Here is a 13,433-nt window from a genome sequence, read left to right on the forward strand (position 1 = left end):
TGTTTAATTTATTGAGTGTTCAACTTTAATTGCAATAAAATGTGCACAAATGGCATGAAAAATAAATAAGAATAAGTTTTTAGGCATGCTTAATTTGTTAAGTGTCTTTCTTGTATCCCATTAAAATCATTATTTTTATCTAAAATTATATTTCTCTACTTTTGCATGATAAAAAAAAAGCTTTGCCACGAAACGAAAAGTTTTTTTAAGTTTATTCTTACGTAATATATAATGTATACATTTCTATTATATTTTTACTTATGTCTTTCATAAATAGATTTTTCCGACTGTCAAAATAATTTCCTTTCGATTTTTAAGGAAATTAATAAACAAAACAAAACCAAAAACTCGACATACAACCTATCTTTGAAATGTGTGAAGTCTCATCCTCTTTACCAAAATTATTGAAACATTTTGCTGATAATTTTAACTAACATATTTAATTTGATTAAAAAATTTTATCTCTTTATCATTTTTTTTTTTAAATTTGACTTACGCCTATTATTATATATCTTTTGTTAACAAAAAAATATCTTCATTGAAATCAGAAGCCTGGAATCTTTTGCGATTATAAAACTTCTTTAACGACATTTAATAAAGTAACAAAAAGTTAAAGTGAAGCCCGTGTTGCCAACATCTTTTATAGGGTGCGAAATGTTATTTTGAGATGGATTGACCGATGCCTTGAAGAAAAATAATTTCATCCTAGAAATAATTTGAGATTAATATTGATTTGATTTGATACACTCCCCCCCCCCCCAAAAAAAAAAGAGTAAAAAGCATTTTGGAAGATCTCATTTCACCACAAAGGAAATGTAAAACTAGACTTTTTTTACACTGTCCTACATACGAAATTTCAACTTTCCAATACTTCCCGCTTTGTGTTACTCAAGATACGCACGAGCTCACGAACAGACGTATCGGTAAATTCTTCCAAATAACTAAGTGATGTCCAAAATGCTTTTTTTTTTCTTTTTGCCTATTTTCCACCTATAAATGTGCATAGAGTCACAAAGTTACTAGTCAAAATTGACTCATGGGTGATTAGAATGAATATTTAGACTGAAATTTTAATGGGATTTTTTTTCGCAAATATCACAATGCTTCCTTCATTTTGAACAAGAAAGTAAAAATACTTTCACTGCTGAGGTTTCAAAATGAAATAGTCCGATAAATTTTAGGCAACAAAGCTTTTCTACTGTATTACCAGTATGACGCCAAATAATAAAATGCTATTTAAGAATTAAAATAAACACATTAAAAAAAATTCTGTTATCCGCAATAAGAGTAAAACGATCATAACTTAAATTTGGATTTTTAATTCTAACTACTATATTTCCAAATATAATTTTAAAAAAATTAATATTGAAATTGAAAATGCAAAAGCATTAGAGCGGGGTTTTCGATCAATATTTCCTAAAATGTCCTTATTTTGATTATTTCATTTCGCTTTTCAGTCCGCGAAATGTGGCGCAAACGATATCTCGAAGCCAAGAAGATTACGCCCCGTTTAGAAGAAGAATGTTCCAGGCTTCGACAGGAACTGGAGAAATTGCACCGGGAGCTTCTGGCAAAAGTCCAAGCAGGAGTCTGGGCACTTCTAACAATTTCTGGCAAGACAGAAAGGCCCTCCAATAAGGTAAGAATACCTGCACGAAATCTCAGGTTTTGGAGAAAAAAACAACGACAAGCAACCAAAGCCAATTGACCTACTTTATGAAGTGTGGTCTAAAATACTCTAAAGGAGGTAACTAAGTTTGTAGCGCCTTGCAATCTGAGATTTGCTATGATTCTATTTAAAACTTTAATAATTATAATAATGTTGGGAGCTTAATCTAAAAATATGCATTTTATTTGTTAATCAGACTTTTGAAAAAAAAAGTTTTGCATATCTTGGAACTCTCTCTAATTTGAAATGCCATTTTTAGATAGTGTTGATTTGAAATGAAATTTTCAGATTGAGTTTGGATTTTTCAGTGTGATCTTTTTCCAATGTGTATAAATATTGCTAAGCTTAAAACATTATTTTTTCCTGACCAGAGCTTCAATTTCTTAAGATCTTTTTTCCGACGTGCAAAATCATCTTCCTGAAAAATTGTCGAAACTTGTTCTTTCCGAAAAATTGTTGGAATTTGCAAACACAGGGATTTTTATTTTCAGGAAGGTTTTTTTTTCTAACATCTATGAGTACGTTTATGCAAAAAAACCATTACAAATATAATGAAATTACATTTGCAAAGACAAGATTAAGTTTTTCAGAAAGAGGTTGTTCCAATATGTAGAAATTTACGAGTGGCTATCTGGACAGAAGTTTTTCGTTTTGAGCGACTGTTTAAGGTTTTATTATTTCTTTGAACTATAGCAAATGAAACTTAAAAGCACAGACATCGATTGATTTTTGGTGTATTCGAGTACAAGCAATAAAAATCAGCATTTTTACTAAATCGATCTGAAAGTTTCATAAAGCATGAACATAGGAAATACATTGTTAAAAACCTTGTAAAATTTGAGAAGTAAAAAAAATATATACCTATATTAAATTAAAATTCGAAAGTTTTAAATCATGGCCTTTTGCTCATAGTGTTGTACATTTTCATTGTTTGATAAATTTTAAATGTTGGGACCTTCGACGTAACCGCCATCTTCATCCATTTTCCCTCCCCCGTCTTTTGGTAAAAGAATCCCCCATTTTTCCCGTTTTCGACAGTTTCATAGCAATTTTTTTATTTGGAGGAAAAGGGATCATTGTACAGTGGACCCCGGTTAATTCAATCTGTGGTTAATTGAATCCAATGCTTTAATGAATCAAATTGTCAAAAACAGAACAAAATCCAGCTTTATCGAATAAGCCACTTTATTGAATCAAAACGCTTTAGAAGAAACGTGATTCATATAAGCGGTGGCCACTGTACTAACCATTAGCATTCTTCTGAATGGCTAGAGAGGTGAAAAGTTCAAAAGCGGGAATTAAGTAAACACACGCCAGTAGTGGCTAGTGCTTCAGTTGTAGCCACTTCAAGGTTTACATTTGAAAAAAATGAATTCCAGGATTCCCAATGGATTTAAACGTGAAGGACGTAATACCTCCTGCACGCTAGATGCACTTTTAGATCCACTGAGAGACCGGAAACACTTTTTTTCAAGTATAAACCTTGAAGTAGCCACTATTTAAGCACTGATCACTACTGGTTTTACCTTATTTGTGGCAAGTTAGGAGACTGATCCGGGGTATTACCTCCTAAAATTCAAAAAAAAAAAAAAAAGTCATCACAAAAGCGATCTTTTTTTTAGGAATTCATTCTTCAATTTTTCACTTATTTTTCGGTGTAAAACCAGTGTATCGGTTTTATTCCCATGTCAAAAAATTGTTCACGCAGTTAAAAAAAATAAAACGAAAAATAAGGTATAGGACAAAAAATAAGAATTCCTACATTATTTATATTTATTCATTTTACATTCACAGATATAATAAACAATAAAAATGAAATTAAGTATGCTTATAATTTAATATTAAAGCGTAGGTTACATTTCTGGGGATGCAACGTTCAATTTAGTTCTGTACTACAAATTGATTAGCTACTATAAAAGAAAATATATAAATAAGCACCTTTGTGCCGAGAAGTAACAGAACATAACCAGCGATTCGTAACACAAACATACAGATTAGTGCATACACATGCTTCGGGGTTTCAATGAACCCCTTTTTAGCCTACTTTCCCAGTAAAAGTCAGAAAAGGAAGAAAAAGCATGAGAGAAGGCTTAATGCATCTTAAAAATATCGCGAAAAACAAAAAAAAGTCAAAAATAAATGAAATAATTAAATAAATATAGAAAAATTAAAAATTGGAAAGTAGGGTATTGAGATGGGGAAAAATGTCTGTCGGTCTGTCTCTGTCCCCCCCCCCCCTAATAACTTTTGAGTGAATAGTCCGATTCGAAAAAAAAATTTTTGTTCGAAAGATCTCGGCAAGGACACCTTATTCCTATATTTCATTTTTTTATTTGAACTATTTTTTGTTCAATTTTGAACAGTTCAAAAAAACTTAACATTAGCGCATGCAGGGAAATTCAAGGCAATTCCGAACTGTGAGGCGAATTTGCTTCAAACAAACTTTGTAGGAAAAAGCTTTTGATGAAAAATTTGTATATAAAATATCTTTTTGATTTGAACAATTTTCCGTTCAATTTTGAAAAGTTCAAATCCCTTAACATTAGCTCCTACGGGGAAACTGAAAGTCAATGTAGATTCCGTACTTGAAGGCGGATTTTTTTCAAACAAATTTTGTTGGAAATAGCTCTTGACGCTAAACTCCAGACTCCGAGAATTTAGGGGCACATGACTCCGAATCCGACTCCTGTGCCCGACAATTAATCAGACTCCGACTCCCGACTTCGACTCTGACTTCGTAGCTTTGGCAAAAATTTATACACGGAGGACAAATGACTGACTCCGATTCTTGGATATTCGACTCAGACTCCTTTATCTCAAAATGAGATTGACTCCGACTCCACAGCTATGGATTTAACTGTGAAATAATTATTGTTGATATGACTTGTTTTTATTTTCATGCTAAAGTTTTAATTTAGGTATTCAGTTTTCGGCAGATAAACTCGAAATCATTTATGTTTCTACATAAAGTTATGCGCAGACGATTTTTTTTTGACATTGAAAGTTATTTCTTTAAGTTGACATTTTACTGTTTTTATTTATTTTGGTAAGTGTATTAATTCATTTAAAATTTTTTATTTTTGGTAGCAGGGGAAAAAGAAACGATTTTTTTTTGATATGATGTATTTATTTTATTGAGTTTTTAATTTTAATTATTATTCTTTCGTTTTGAAAGCAGTTAAAAAAAATTTTTAATGGAAAAAGTGTATTAGCTGCTTTATATAAAGGTGCTGCTATTTTATTTGTTCGTTTTTTGAGAATATTGATCAGGTACTAGAAAGTAGTATGGGTATACGGGAAAGTAGGCTCGTTTAGTTCTAAACGGAACTTCTTGTTCAATGCAAAAATTGTGAGCTTTTGGTTGTAAAGACATCCAAGACCGGATGTCTTTTACCGGAAGCCTTTACACCGAAAATCTCCCAATTTTGCACTGGGGGGGGGGAGGCTTGTTGAAACTGAGAAACACGTGCATGCAGCAATCGGTATATTTGTGCTTCAAAGCGTGGGTTATTTCCTACTGTGAAGGAATGTTTGAGATTATCGTTGCTTTAAATTAGGGGTTTTTTTAACGAAGTTTTTAATTTCGTGTGAATGATGTTTCTTTCCAGCTGAGCTACAAAATAATGATTGCAAGGTTGCTACAAGAAATTGAAGATCTTACGAGAAGAGTTGAAGCAACGAGGTTGAAACTGCACACCGAAGTTAAGGTGATATAACTAAATAAGTTATTAGAGATGTTGTATGTATCTTAGTCATCATATTAGATTTTTTCTGGATTTTTACACAAAACTGTGGATCTCGGTGTGTCAAAACTTCTCTCACTGACAAATGACATCTCATTATACTTTCTGACAGTTATATAAATGCGATCCATCTTCATAATGTCCCTGAAAATGTTACCCGGGTTTTTTCTCTTGACGAATTTGTTTTACACAATTTCCTTAAGTTTTTTCATTTATCCCTGGTAGAAGAAAAATATAACTAATGAAGCATTTTTAAACTTGTAATATCTTATATATGCCTTAATATTAAATTGCCTGAAAAGAATTGGGACTACAGTAACACATATAATTTTTTAGCTTTTTTCAAAATGTTGTATGAGAGCTTATTGGTCACTGTAAATTTCAGCCGAAAGATATTTATTTTTTTCCTACTATGATAATATTTTAAGGAGTAAGTAGTTAGGTTTTCATCTACATTGAAAAAAAATTGTCGGTAACATTGTATGAAGGAAATATTGTGTGCTCAATAATGCAATATTTTAATATTTGCGATTTCTTTTCAATGCTGATTAGCATATTAAGGCATCGGTGAAGTTGTGCATTAAATTAAATAGTAAAAGGGCAAAACAAAATTAAATTAAATCACACCCTTTTTAAAGAATATTTCTTGAGTTACTTTCTTTGTTAAATTGCCTGTTAATTTAACCATTGTCAAAACAATGAAAAATAGTAGTAATTATAAAGTTAATTTCGGTGCTAAATATTTAAAAAAATGTGAAGACTGAGCTTAATCAAGCAGAGATTTGTGAAATTTCGGCATTCGAAACCTTTTAAACTGAGGACTCGACTTCAATCAAAGAAAGCTTCGAAAATCTGTATGATTTGAAAGGATTTTAAAAGCTTTTTTTTTTTTTTTTGCTTTTTCCCTGTTATATTTTTGTTTAATTCGAGCACACGAACTTGTAATAATTGTATGGACAACATAAGTTACTCTCTATTTATGCGCAATTAATTCATATTACAACCAAAGTGAATACCGTTTTTTTTTTTTTTTTTTTTTTTAAATAAGGAGAGGTAATAGATTTTCTTCTTCTTTTTTCAACAAGGAAAGGGAACGTGTTCTTTAAATCTCAAAAAGTTTCAAATAAAATATATTTTAAATCGGAAAAAAAAATTTAAAATTAGAAATATATATTTTTTAATCTGAAGTCTATTTCTATTAGCTTGGTCGTGCTTAAAAGCATGAAATAAATTAAGTATCTGATTTCTTCGTTGGAACACTCTAAAACTGGAGTTGATTTAAATATCTTAATATTTAGGGAAACTCTAAAGTAGCCAATAAAAATTTGCGGAAAAAAAGCGTTATGCAGCTTTGTTCGGAAAGCTTTATACCGTCTATCTTTCAGCTTCTCCTAATTTTTCATTTAAATATTACCGGTTAACTTAGAATTAACTGAAATAATCCTTTTTGGGTGTTGCGATCAAGAAATCATACATTTATTTTATTGAATACTTTTTAGCGCGAACCGATCTTATAAAAATATTCTTTAAATACAAAAAAGAAAAAAAAATATTAATTTGAGTTTTTTGCATCTTGAATTCAAATTATGTTTTTCGCAATCACGAGCGTATGTATGCGCGTGTGTGTTTGTGTAGGCGCATGTGTGTGTTTGTGTAGGCGCATGTGTGTGGGTGCGTGTGTGTGTAAGTGTATGTATGCATGTGTGTACGCGCGTGTGCGTGTAGGCGTTCGTGTGTGTGTGTGTGTGTAGGCGTTCGTGTGTGTGTGTGTATGTAGGCATGAGTGTGTGTATGTGTGTGTGTAGGAGTGTGTGAAGTCGTGTGTTTGTATGTGTGTGAGCGTGCGTGTGTGTAGGACATGGACGCCTCCGACCAAGAGAAGTGGATAGCTCAGGACCGGGGGACAGCCGCGCCTGGAGGACGACAGGCGGTGGTGCTGCAGAGGTCCCTGGTTCAAGCTGAAAAAGGAACCGTAACATCAAGGACGGTCAAGTAAGAACAATAAGCAATCGTGATTGCTCAAAAAAAAAAAAAAAAAAAAAAAAAAATTAACTGTGAAACTGTTTTTAAAGGCCCTAATTCTCTCGAGTATTTGAACAGCAATTTTGATTATACCTACAGTTTCAAAACGTTAAAATATATTAATTTTTCTTTATAGCTGCGCTCAATGGCAGAAAAAGATGTTAGAAATCTAAGAGAAGAGCTTCTGAAGAAGAAAATACAAGTTACGCTAACAAGAAACCAAGAGCAAGCAGCACTAGGCAACGGACTGAGACAGCAGTATTTCATAAGTGCGGTTTGAATACTTCTTGAGCCGAGAGCTTTCGTGTGAAATAATTTCAGAGAAATATGCATTACTCTCATGCTTTTACCTATCATTTTCTTTCCTATCATTCAAGCACAGAGTGAGGAATGTAATAGTTTATATGATGCGAAGTCATGTGAATTATTCAAATGATGGAAAAGCCCAGATGCCTTGAATTATTTTATTTTGCAAGTTGTATACTTTACTAGCCACGTGCATTACAAGATTTTCCTTCTTTCTAACGACCAAACGGCACGACCTTAAGGGTCATGGATTTGAACAAAAGTCTAGACATAGGTCCATTCCCACTGGATATGAGCCCAGGTAATGCGGTTTGACTGCATAGGCTCTAGTTTGGCAACAAGGGTTAAAAGTTGCTAGTTTGACCCCAGAAATGCAATTGCGTTTCCACTGGAATTTCAGACTTCGACACTATGTTCGATCTCTCAACACATCTGGCATCCTTTGTTTATAAATTGAGTATGGGGGAGAACACGTATTTGTTTATGAACATTATCTAATTTATTTGAAAAATCGAAATAATCTTGTGTTTTTATTTTTTTTGTGCAATGTGCAATGAAAAGCAGAGCTTTTTCTCCTCTCCCATTTTTTGCTTATCAATGTGAAATATCTTGAATAGCAGACGATAAATGTCCAGTTAAAGTAAATGTTTTTATTAGTAAACGGTAAATACTTTTACTAGCAGACGATAACTATAAAACGAAAATAATTAGTTTCATTTGCAAACAACAAAAATCCTGTAGCGTAGTTAATTTGGTATTCAAATTATTGAAATTAAAAGTAGAAGCCAATTTAAAATTCAGAACCGCTTCTTAAAAATGAGTATTCACCTTAATTCAAAGGTAAGCAAGCAAATGGCTCATAATGCAGAACAGTAGCAGAAAAAGGGATAAAAATGGTAATTTTAAAGGTAACTCCATTGCATTTCTGGGCTCAAATTGTCAACTTTGGGCCCCCGATACAGCCGAACCAGGAACTTTGCAGTCAAACCGCTTTACCGGGGCTCATACGTAGTGGGAATAGATCTATATCTAGAATTTTGTCCAAATCTGTGACCCTCAAGATCGTGCCGTTTGGTAGTAAGTTTTATTTAATTTTTGTACTGTTGGGCGTCCTTAAAAAGACAGATGTGTTGGTGAATTTTTAATAGTATATATGATCTAACTGAAGAGTTTGCTCTATGAAGTTACTGTGGTATTCTCCTTATCAAGGTGTTTTATTCAAAACGTCAGTTGATATTTTTACACATAGTTTTCTTAAAACATAATTTGTGTGGTTTTTCTCTAAGCCATTTCAATGTTCAAAAGATTAACACGTTGAACTAAAATTAACATGCCCAAAAAACAAAATATGCATAGGTTAAGATAAAAGGGAACGGATTATATTTCACTTATATTTACCAGTGCATGAACATTACGATTTACATGAAAAGCTAATTTCTGTGCGATACGATATTTCTGAAAACATATTAGTTTTCTTTTAAATCTGGATTGTCCTTCAATTCACTCAGTAAGCTAAAAACAAAGCCTCTTTTTATTTTTTGAAAACATTAATCTTATTACAACCGTTATTAATCGTATTAAGTATAAAACAACCGCTTTACTTTTACACATAGGTTAAAATAGTTGAAGATAAATCTCGTTTTGCATAACGGTAAAAATATGAAAATCAAATGTATCAAATATGTTGCTCTGATCTAGATAAAATACCAAACGATTATCCAATTAATGAAAAATTTTCAATAACTGAAATTAATTTCAATAACTTTTATCTCAATATTATAGAGCAATGTATTTCAGGTCAAAATTTTAATTAAATGTTTAAATCTTTGATGGTTTGTTATTGTTACAGAATTTCAAACTAATTACATTTCTTAATCAAAGTTTCGTTCCATATGCACTTCATAAATTTAATATTATGAGTATCTTGATAAAGGTCAAAGGTCTATGTTTAGTAATAATTCTAAGTATTAGGAGTACTCATAATTAACTAAAACGTTTACAGAATACATTTTTAGAATGGATAATATAGCAAAATTTTACATAGATTTTCAATTTTTCTTTTTTAATATCAAAATAACTACTACTGTACCAATGGTTAAGTGTAAACTGTCGAAAAAAAAAAGAGAGACACCACAAGAAAAAAATTAATTAATAGATCGATAGTTTTTTAAGCAGTAATTTAGTGAAATATTCGATTGAATGCCGTTGGCTGTAGTTAAGTTCTTTGAAAAGTTATATATCGATGACAAACCCGAGGGGATTTGCAACTTTTTATATTGTAAAATGAAAGAAGAGATTTTCTGATTTAAAAAAAAATCAAGATTGAGAGAGACTTAGTTATTGAGTCATCATGTTATGTACAGTATGATGCCTTGTGATTGCCACATATATATTTAATTGTTACATTTGCTTCTAAATAATTGCTATTGAGTGGAAGGAATATTTTAAGTTACGAGTATTAATAAAAATAATTGGTTGAATGCATCGTTTTGGTTGTAAGTTCTTTGCTGAATGGTATGTAGGCAGCAAAATCAAGTGCTGCTTTTTTGCAACTTTTTTAAGAAACTTTTTTAATTGCATGAAAATAACTGAAAAAGGAAAGTTTGCCTTGCAATTTAATTATGAAGTTATACGCTGTTTGTGCTGTGATTGTTGTATGAAATTTAAAATGTTACACTTGATTGCTTTGAGAAAAGCTCCTGTAATTAAAATAATAAACTTATGTAATGTTAACGATGTCCATCTAACATTTGAGACACATTTGTACTTTGTATATTTCATGATGATGAATAGAACTTCCATTAACTTGAGAGAATATCTTGCAGTATCATTTAAGTACGTGCTGTAAATACACAGCTTGCTTCTTTACCATCATTATTTGAGGTCAAATAATAAAGATCTATTTGAGTGTTGAGCATTTTAAATAAGTGTTATTAGTTTATGAAATTGTTTACAAATTTGTATTGGGGTACTCTATCCTGTAAATAAACGCTTACGCGCATTATCATACTGAAAAAATATTAATATCATTTAGAACTATCACTTATTTCATGAGAGCAACAGTATTTTTATTCAAGTGTGAACTTATTTTTAACAAAAACTGTGATGCTTGTTTTGGGGGTTCTGCTTCATAATGTTTGGGAATTTAAATGAAAAAGGGTAGGGCAACCTCTGCATAAACTTGTCTATTTTTTAAGAAAGCATACAAATTTTTAGTCAGTAAATATATGGGATTTTTGCTTTAAACCAAAGTCTTATAGATGGTTCTTCATTTTATAACATTCATATAATATACTCATTTTTCTATTTCATACTTTTTACTATTATTGTTTTATTTTCAATGTTTTCTTGTTTACATTATTTCTCTTATTTTTTCAAAATTGTTTTCCTTTACTCATTCTATTTAATCGATTTCTTCTTTTCTTTTAACCTTTTTTTTAATTTCAGAGAGGAAAGTTACTGTTACAAATTTATGTAAGAAAAAACTTTTGTAACCATTAGGAAAAAAAAACGAACTTTTCATTGACCGTAGTGTGTTCTGTTTATCATTTCTTGGGCTATCCCCTATCCTAAGTTTTACACAACAGAACTCAATTCATTTTACGTAAATTTGTTATCATTTTTGATTGTTTCCAGTGGCTAAAAGTGTTTGACAAAAAAAAAAAAGAAAAATGCAAACACTAAAGACCAAGAACATAAACATAAAACAGTCACTGCCTCAAAATGTAAAATTATGGAACACTGAAAAATTTTAAGACATATCAACTTTTTATTCGTATTTATGCATAATTTTTTGAGCAAAAATGGGTATTAAAACAAGTAAAACATTTTTAAGCAAAAATAATAAATGTACCAAAGGTTCGAGTAACAGTAGAAACGATGATAGTATATTAAATTGAAAAGCGAAATCTGTTGTAACTTATGATGTATAATTTATACGTTTTCGTTTCGCAACCAAAAATGTAGATCTTCTATTTTTAGTTCACAAATTTTGTAGAGTAAGAAAAATTACGGTCATTAAAATGAAGAAAGAAAATGTCACGAAGATGTATTCATGCTTTTTTTTTTTAGAAAACCTTGTTTGAAGCATTTAGTATTTTGTCTTCTATAGTATCATTTTAATATTTTTGATTTAATAAGTATATTGTTATTCACAAATAGTACTCATTTTAACTCATTAAAATATTTTCAAAACAAATTTCTTTTTACTTATAAATTAACTAAGCCTTCTTCTACTCAGATAGTTACATGATATTTCAAAATATATTTTTACTTAAGTGAGCTATCCGTCCATTTTAATCAACATCATACAAAAATTTCAGCATAAGCATATTTACACTCGCATCTATTCGCTTATATTCTACATACATCTAATTACTTATTTATATCAATCCATTCTAAAAGAAAATCAATTTAAAATCATAATAAAGATTTTCAAGAATTCTATAAAATTATCATGTTTTTTTTACTTTTAATAACAATCATTTTGAATTCTAAAATTTTAAATAAATTTTGAAATATATTTACAATTTTAGAACTTATTAAACGAGCTATCCCTCCATATTAAACGAGCTACCCGTCCATTTTAATCAACATCATACTAATGTTTCAGCGTAAACATTTTTACACTCGCATCTAATCGCTTACATTATTCATACATTTAATTTTTTGTTTACTTCAATGCATTCCAAAATAAAAACAATTGAAAACTCATTTCAAACCATTAAATAAATTTTTAAGAACGTTGCAACTTTATTCTTTTTTAACTGTTAATTATCTTAACTTTTAAGAAATTAAAAACTGTAAGTAGTTAGAATTTTAAAATGTATTAAAAATATTCTTACTAAAATGAGCTATCCGTCCATTTTAACCAACAACACCCAAATATTTAAGCATGAAAATATTAAGACTAGTGTCTAACCGTAGTGATATTCCTAACGCATCTCATTATTTGTTTAGTTCAAATCACTTTGTAGAAGAGAAAAAATTTCCTCCGAACTTGTTTATTTGCTACTTCTAAATTTTGTAAAGAAAATATACTGTGATTTTTGAAATACTTTGTGCATGGAGCTAAACTGTCCTAATGAAGAAATTTATTAATTTTGAATGAGCAAATGAAAGTAAAAAGCAGCTCCTTTTATTTTGGGAAATGTTTTGTTAAAGCGGCAAAAAATACTTTAGATTTATTGATAAAAAAATATTTGCTTTCAAAAGTGAAAATGAGATGAATGTCTTTAGATTTCATCAAAACATTGTAAATATTTTAATCTTTTATTTTCATCTTTGCTCTGTTATCAATATTAATTTTAAGAAACCAAAAATAGTAAAATATCTTAAAAAGTCAAATAGTAAACTCACCTTAAGTAAAAATATTCTGTACTGCAGATGTACAATACTAGTTACCATATAATATCCGAGACAGTTACACTGACGCTTATAATAATAACAAGTAAATGCTACAAGGATATCTTTTCCACGAGATCCTGCTTTTTTATATTTTTACCGTGGGATCCTCCCAATTATAGATTCCCTTATTTCCTTATAGGCGGGTTTGACTGCGTATACTTAGCTTTTGAAAAATACTTTCATAAATTGATGAATGCCAATGTAAGCCTTTTGTTTTTTTCATTTATAGGTCCTTACCAGACATTTTCAGGTTTTCTGAATTAAAATATCAAGTATATATTCATTTT

The 13,433-nt window shown here is 30.4% G+C and overlaps 1 protein-coding gene across 1 annotated transcript in view; it reads left to right on the top strand.

Annotated features, from left to right (window-relative positions):
• LOC129221134 (uncharacterized) overlaps positions 1–8,615 on the top strand; it is a 221,057-nt gene extending 212,442 nt beyond the window's left edge. The window contains exons 12-14 of the mRNA XM_054855579.1: positions 1,458–1,639; positions 5,278–5,376; positions 7,571–8,615. Coding sequence (XP_054711554.1) covers positions 1,458–1,639; positions 5,278–5,376; positions 7,571–7,714 — 425 coding nt within the window. The 3' untranslated portion in view covers positions 7,715–8,615. The remainder of the gene's footprint in view (positions 1–1,457; positions 1,640–5,277; positions 5,377–7,570) is intronic.
• Positions 8,616–13,433: the final 4,818 nt, after the last annotated feature.

This window comes from Uloborus diversus, chromosome 4, assembly GCF_026930045.1.
Source record: "Uloborus diversus isolate 005 chromosome 4, Udiv.v.3.1, whole genome shotgun sequence".
Lineage (NCBI taxonomy): Eukaryota > Metazoa > Arthropoda > Arachnida > Araneae > Uloboridae > Uloborus > Uloborus diversus.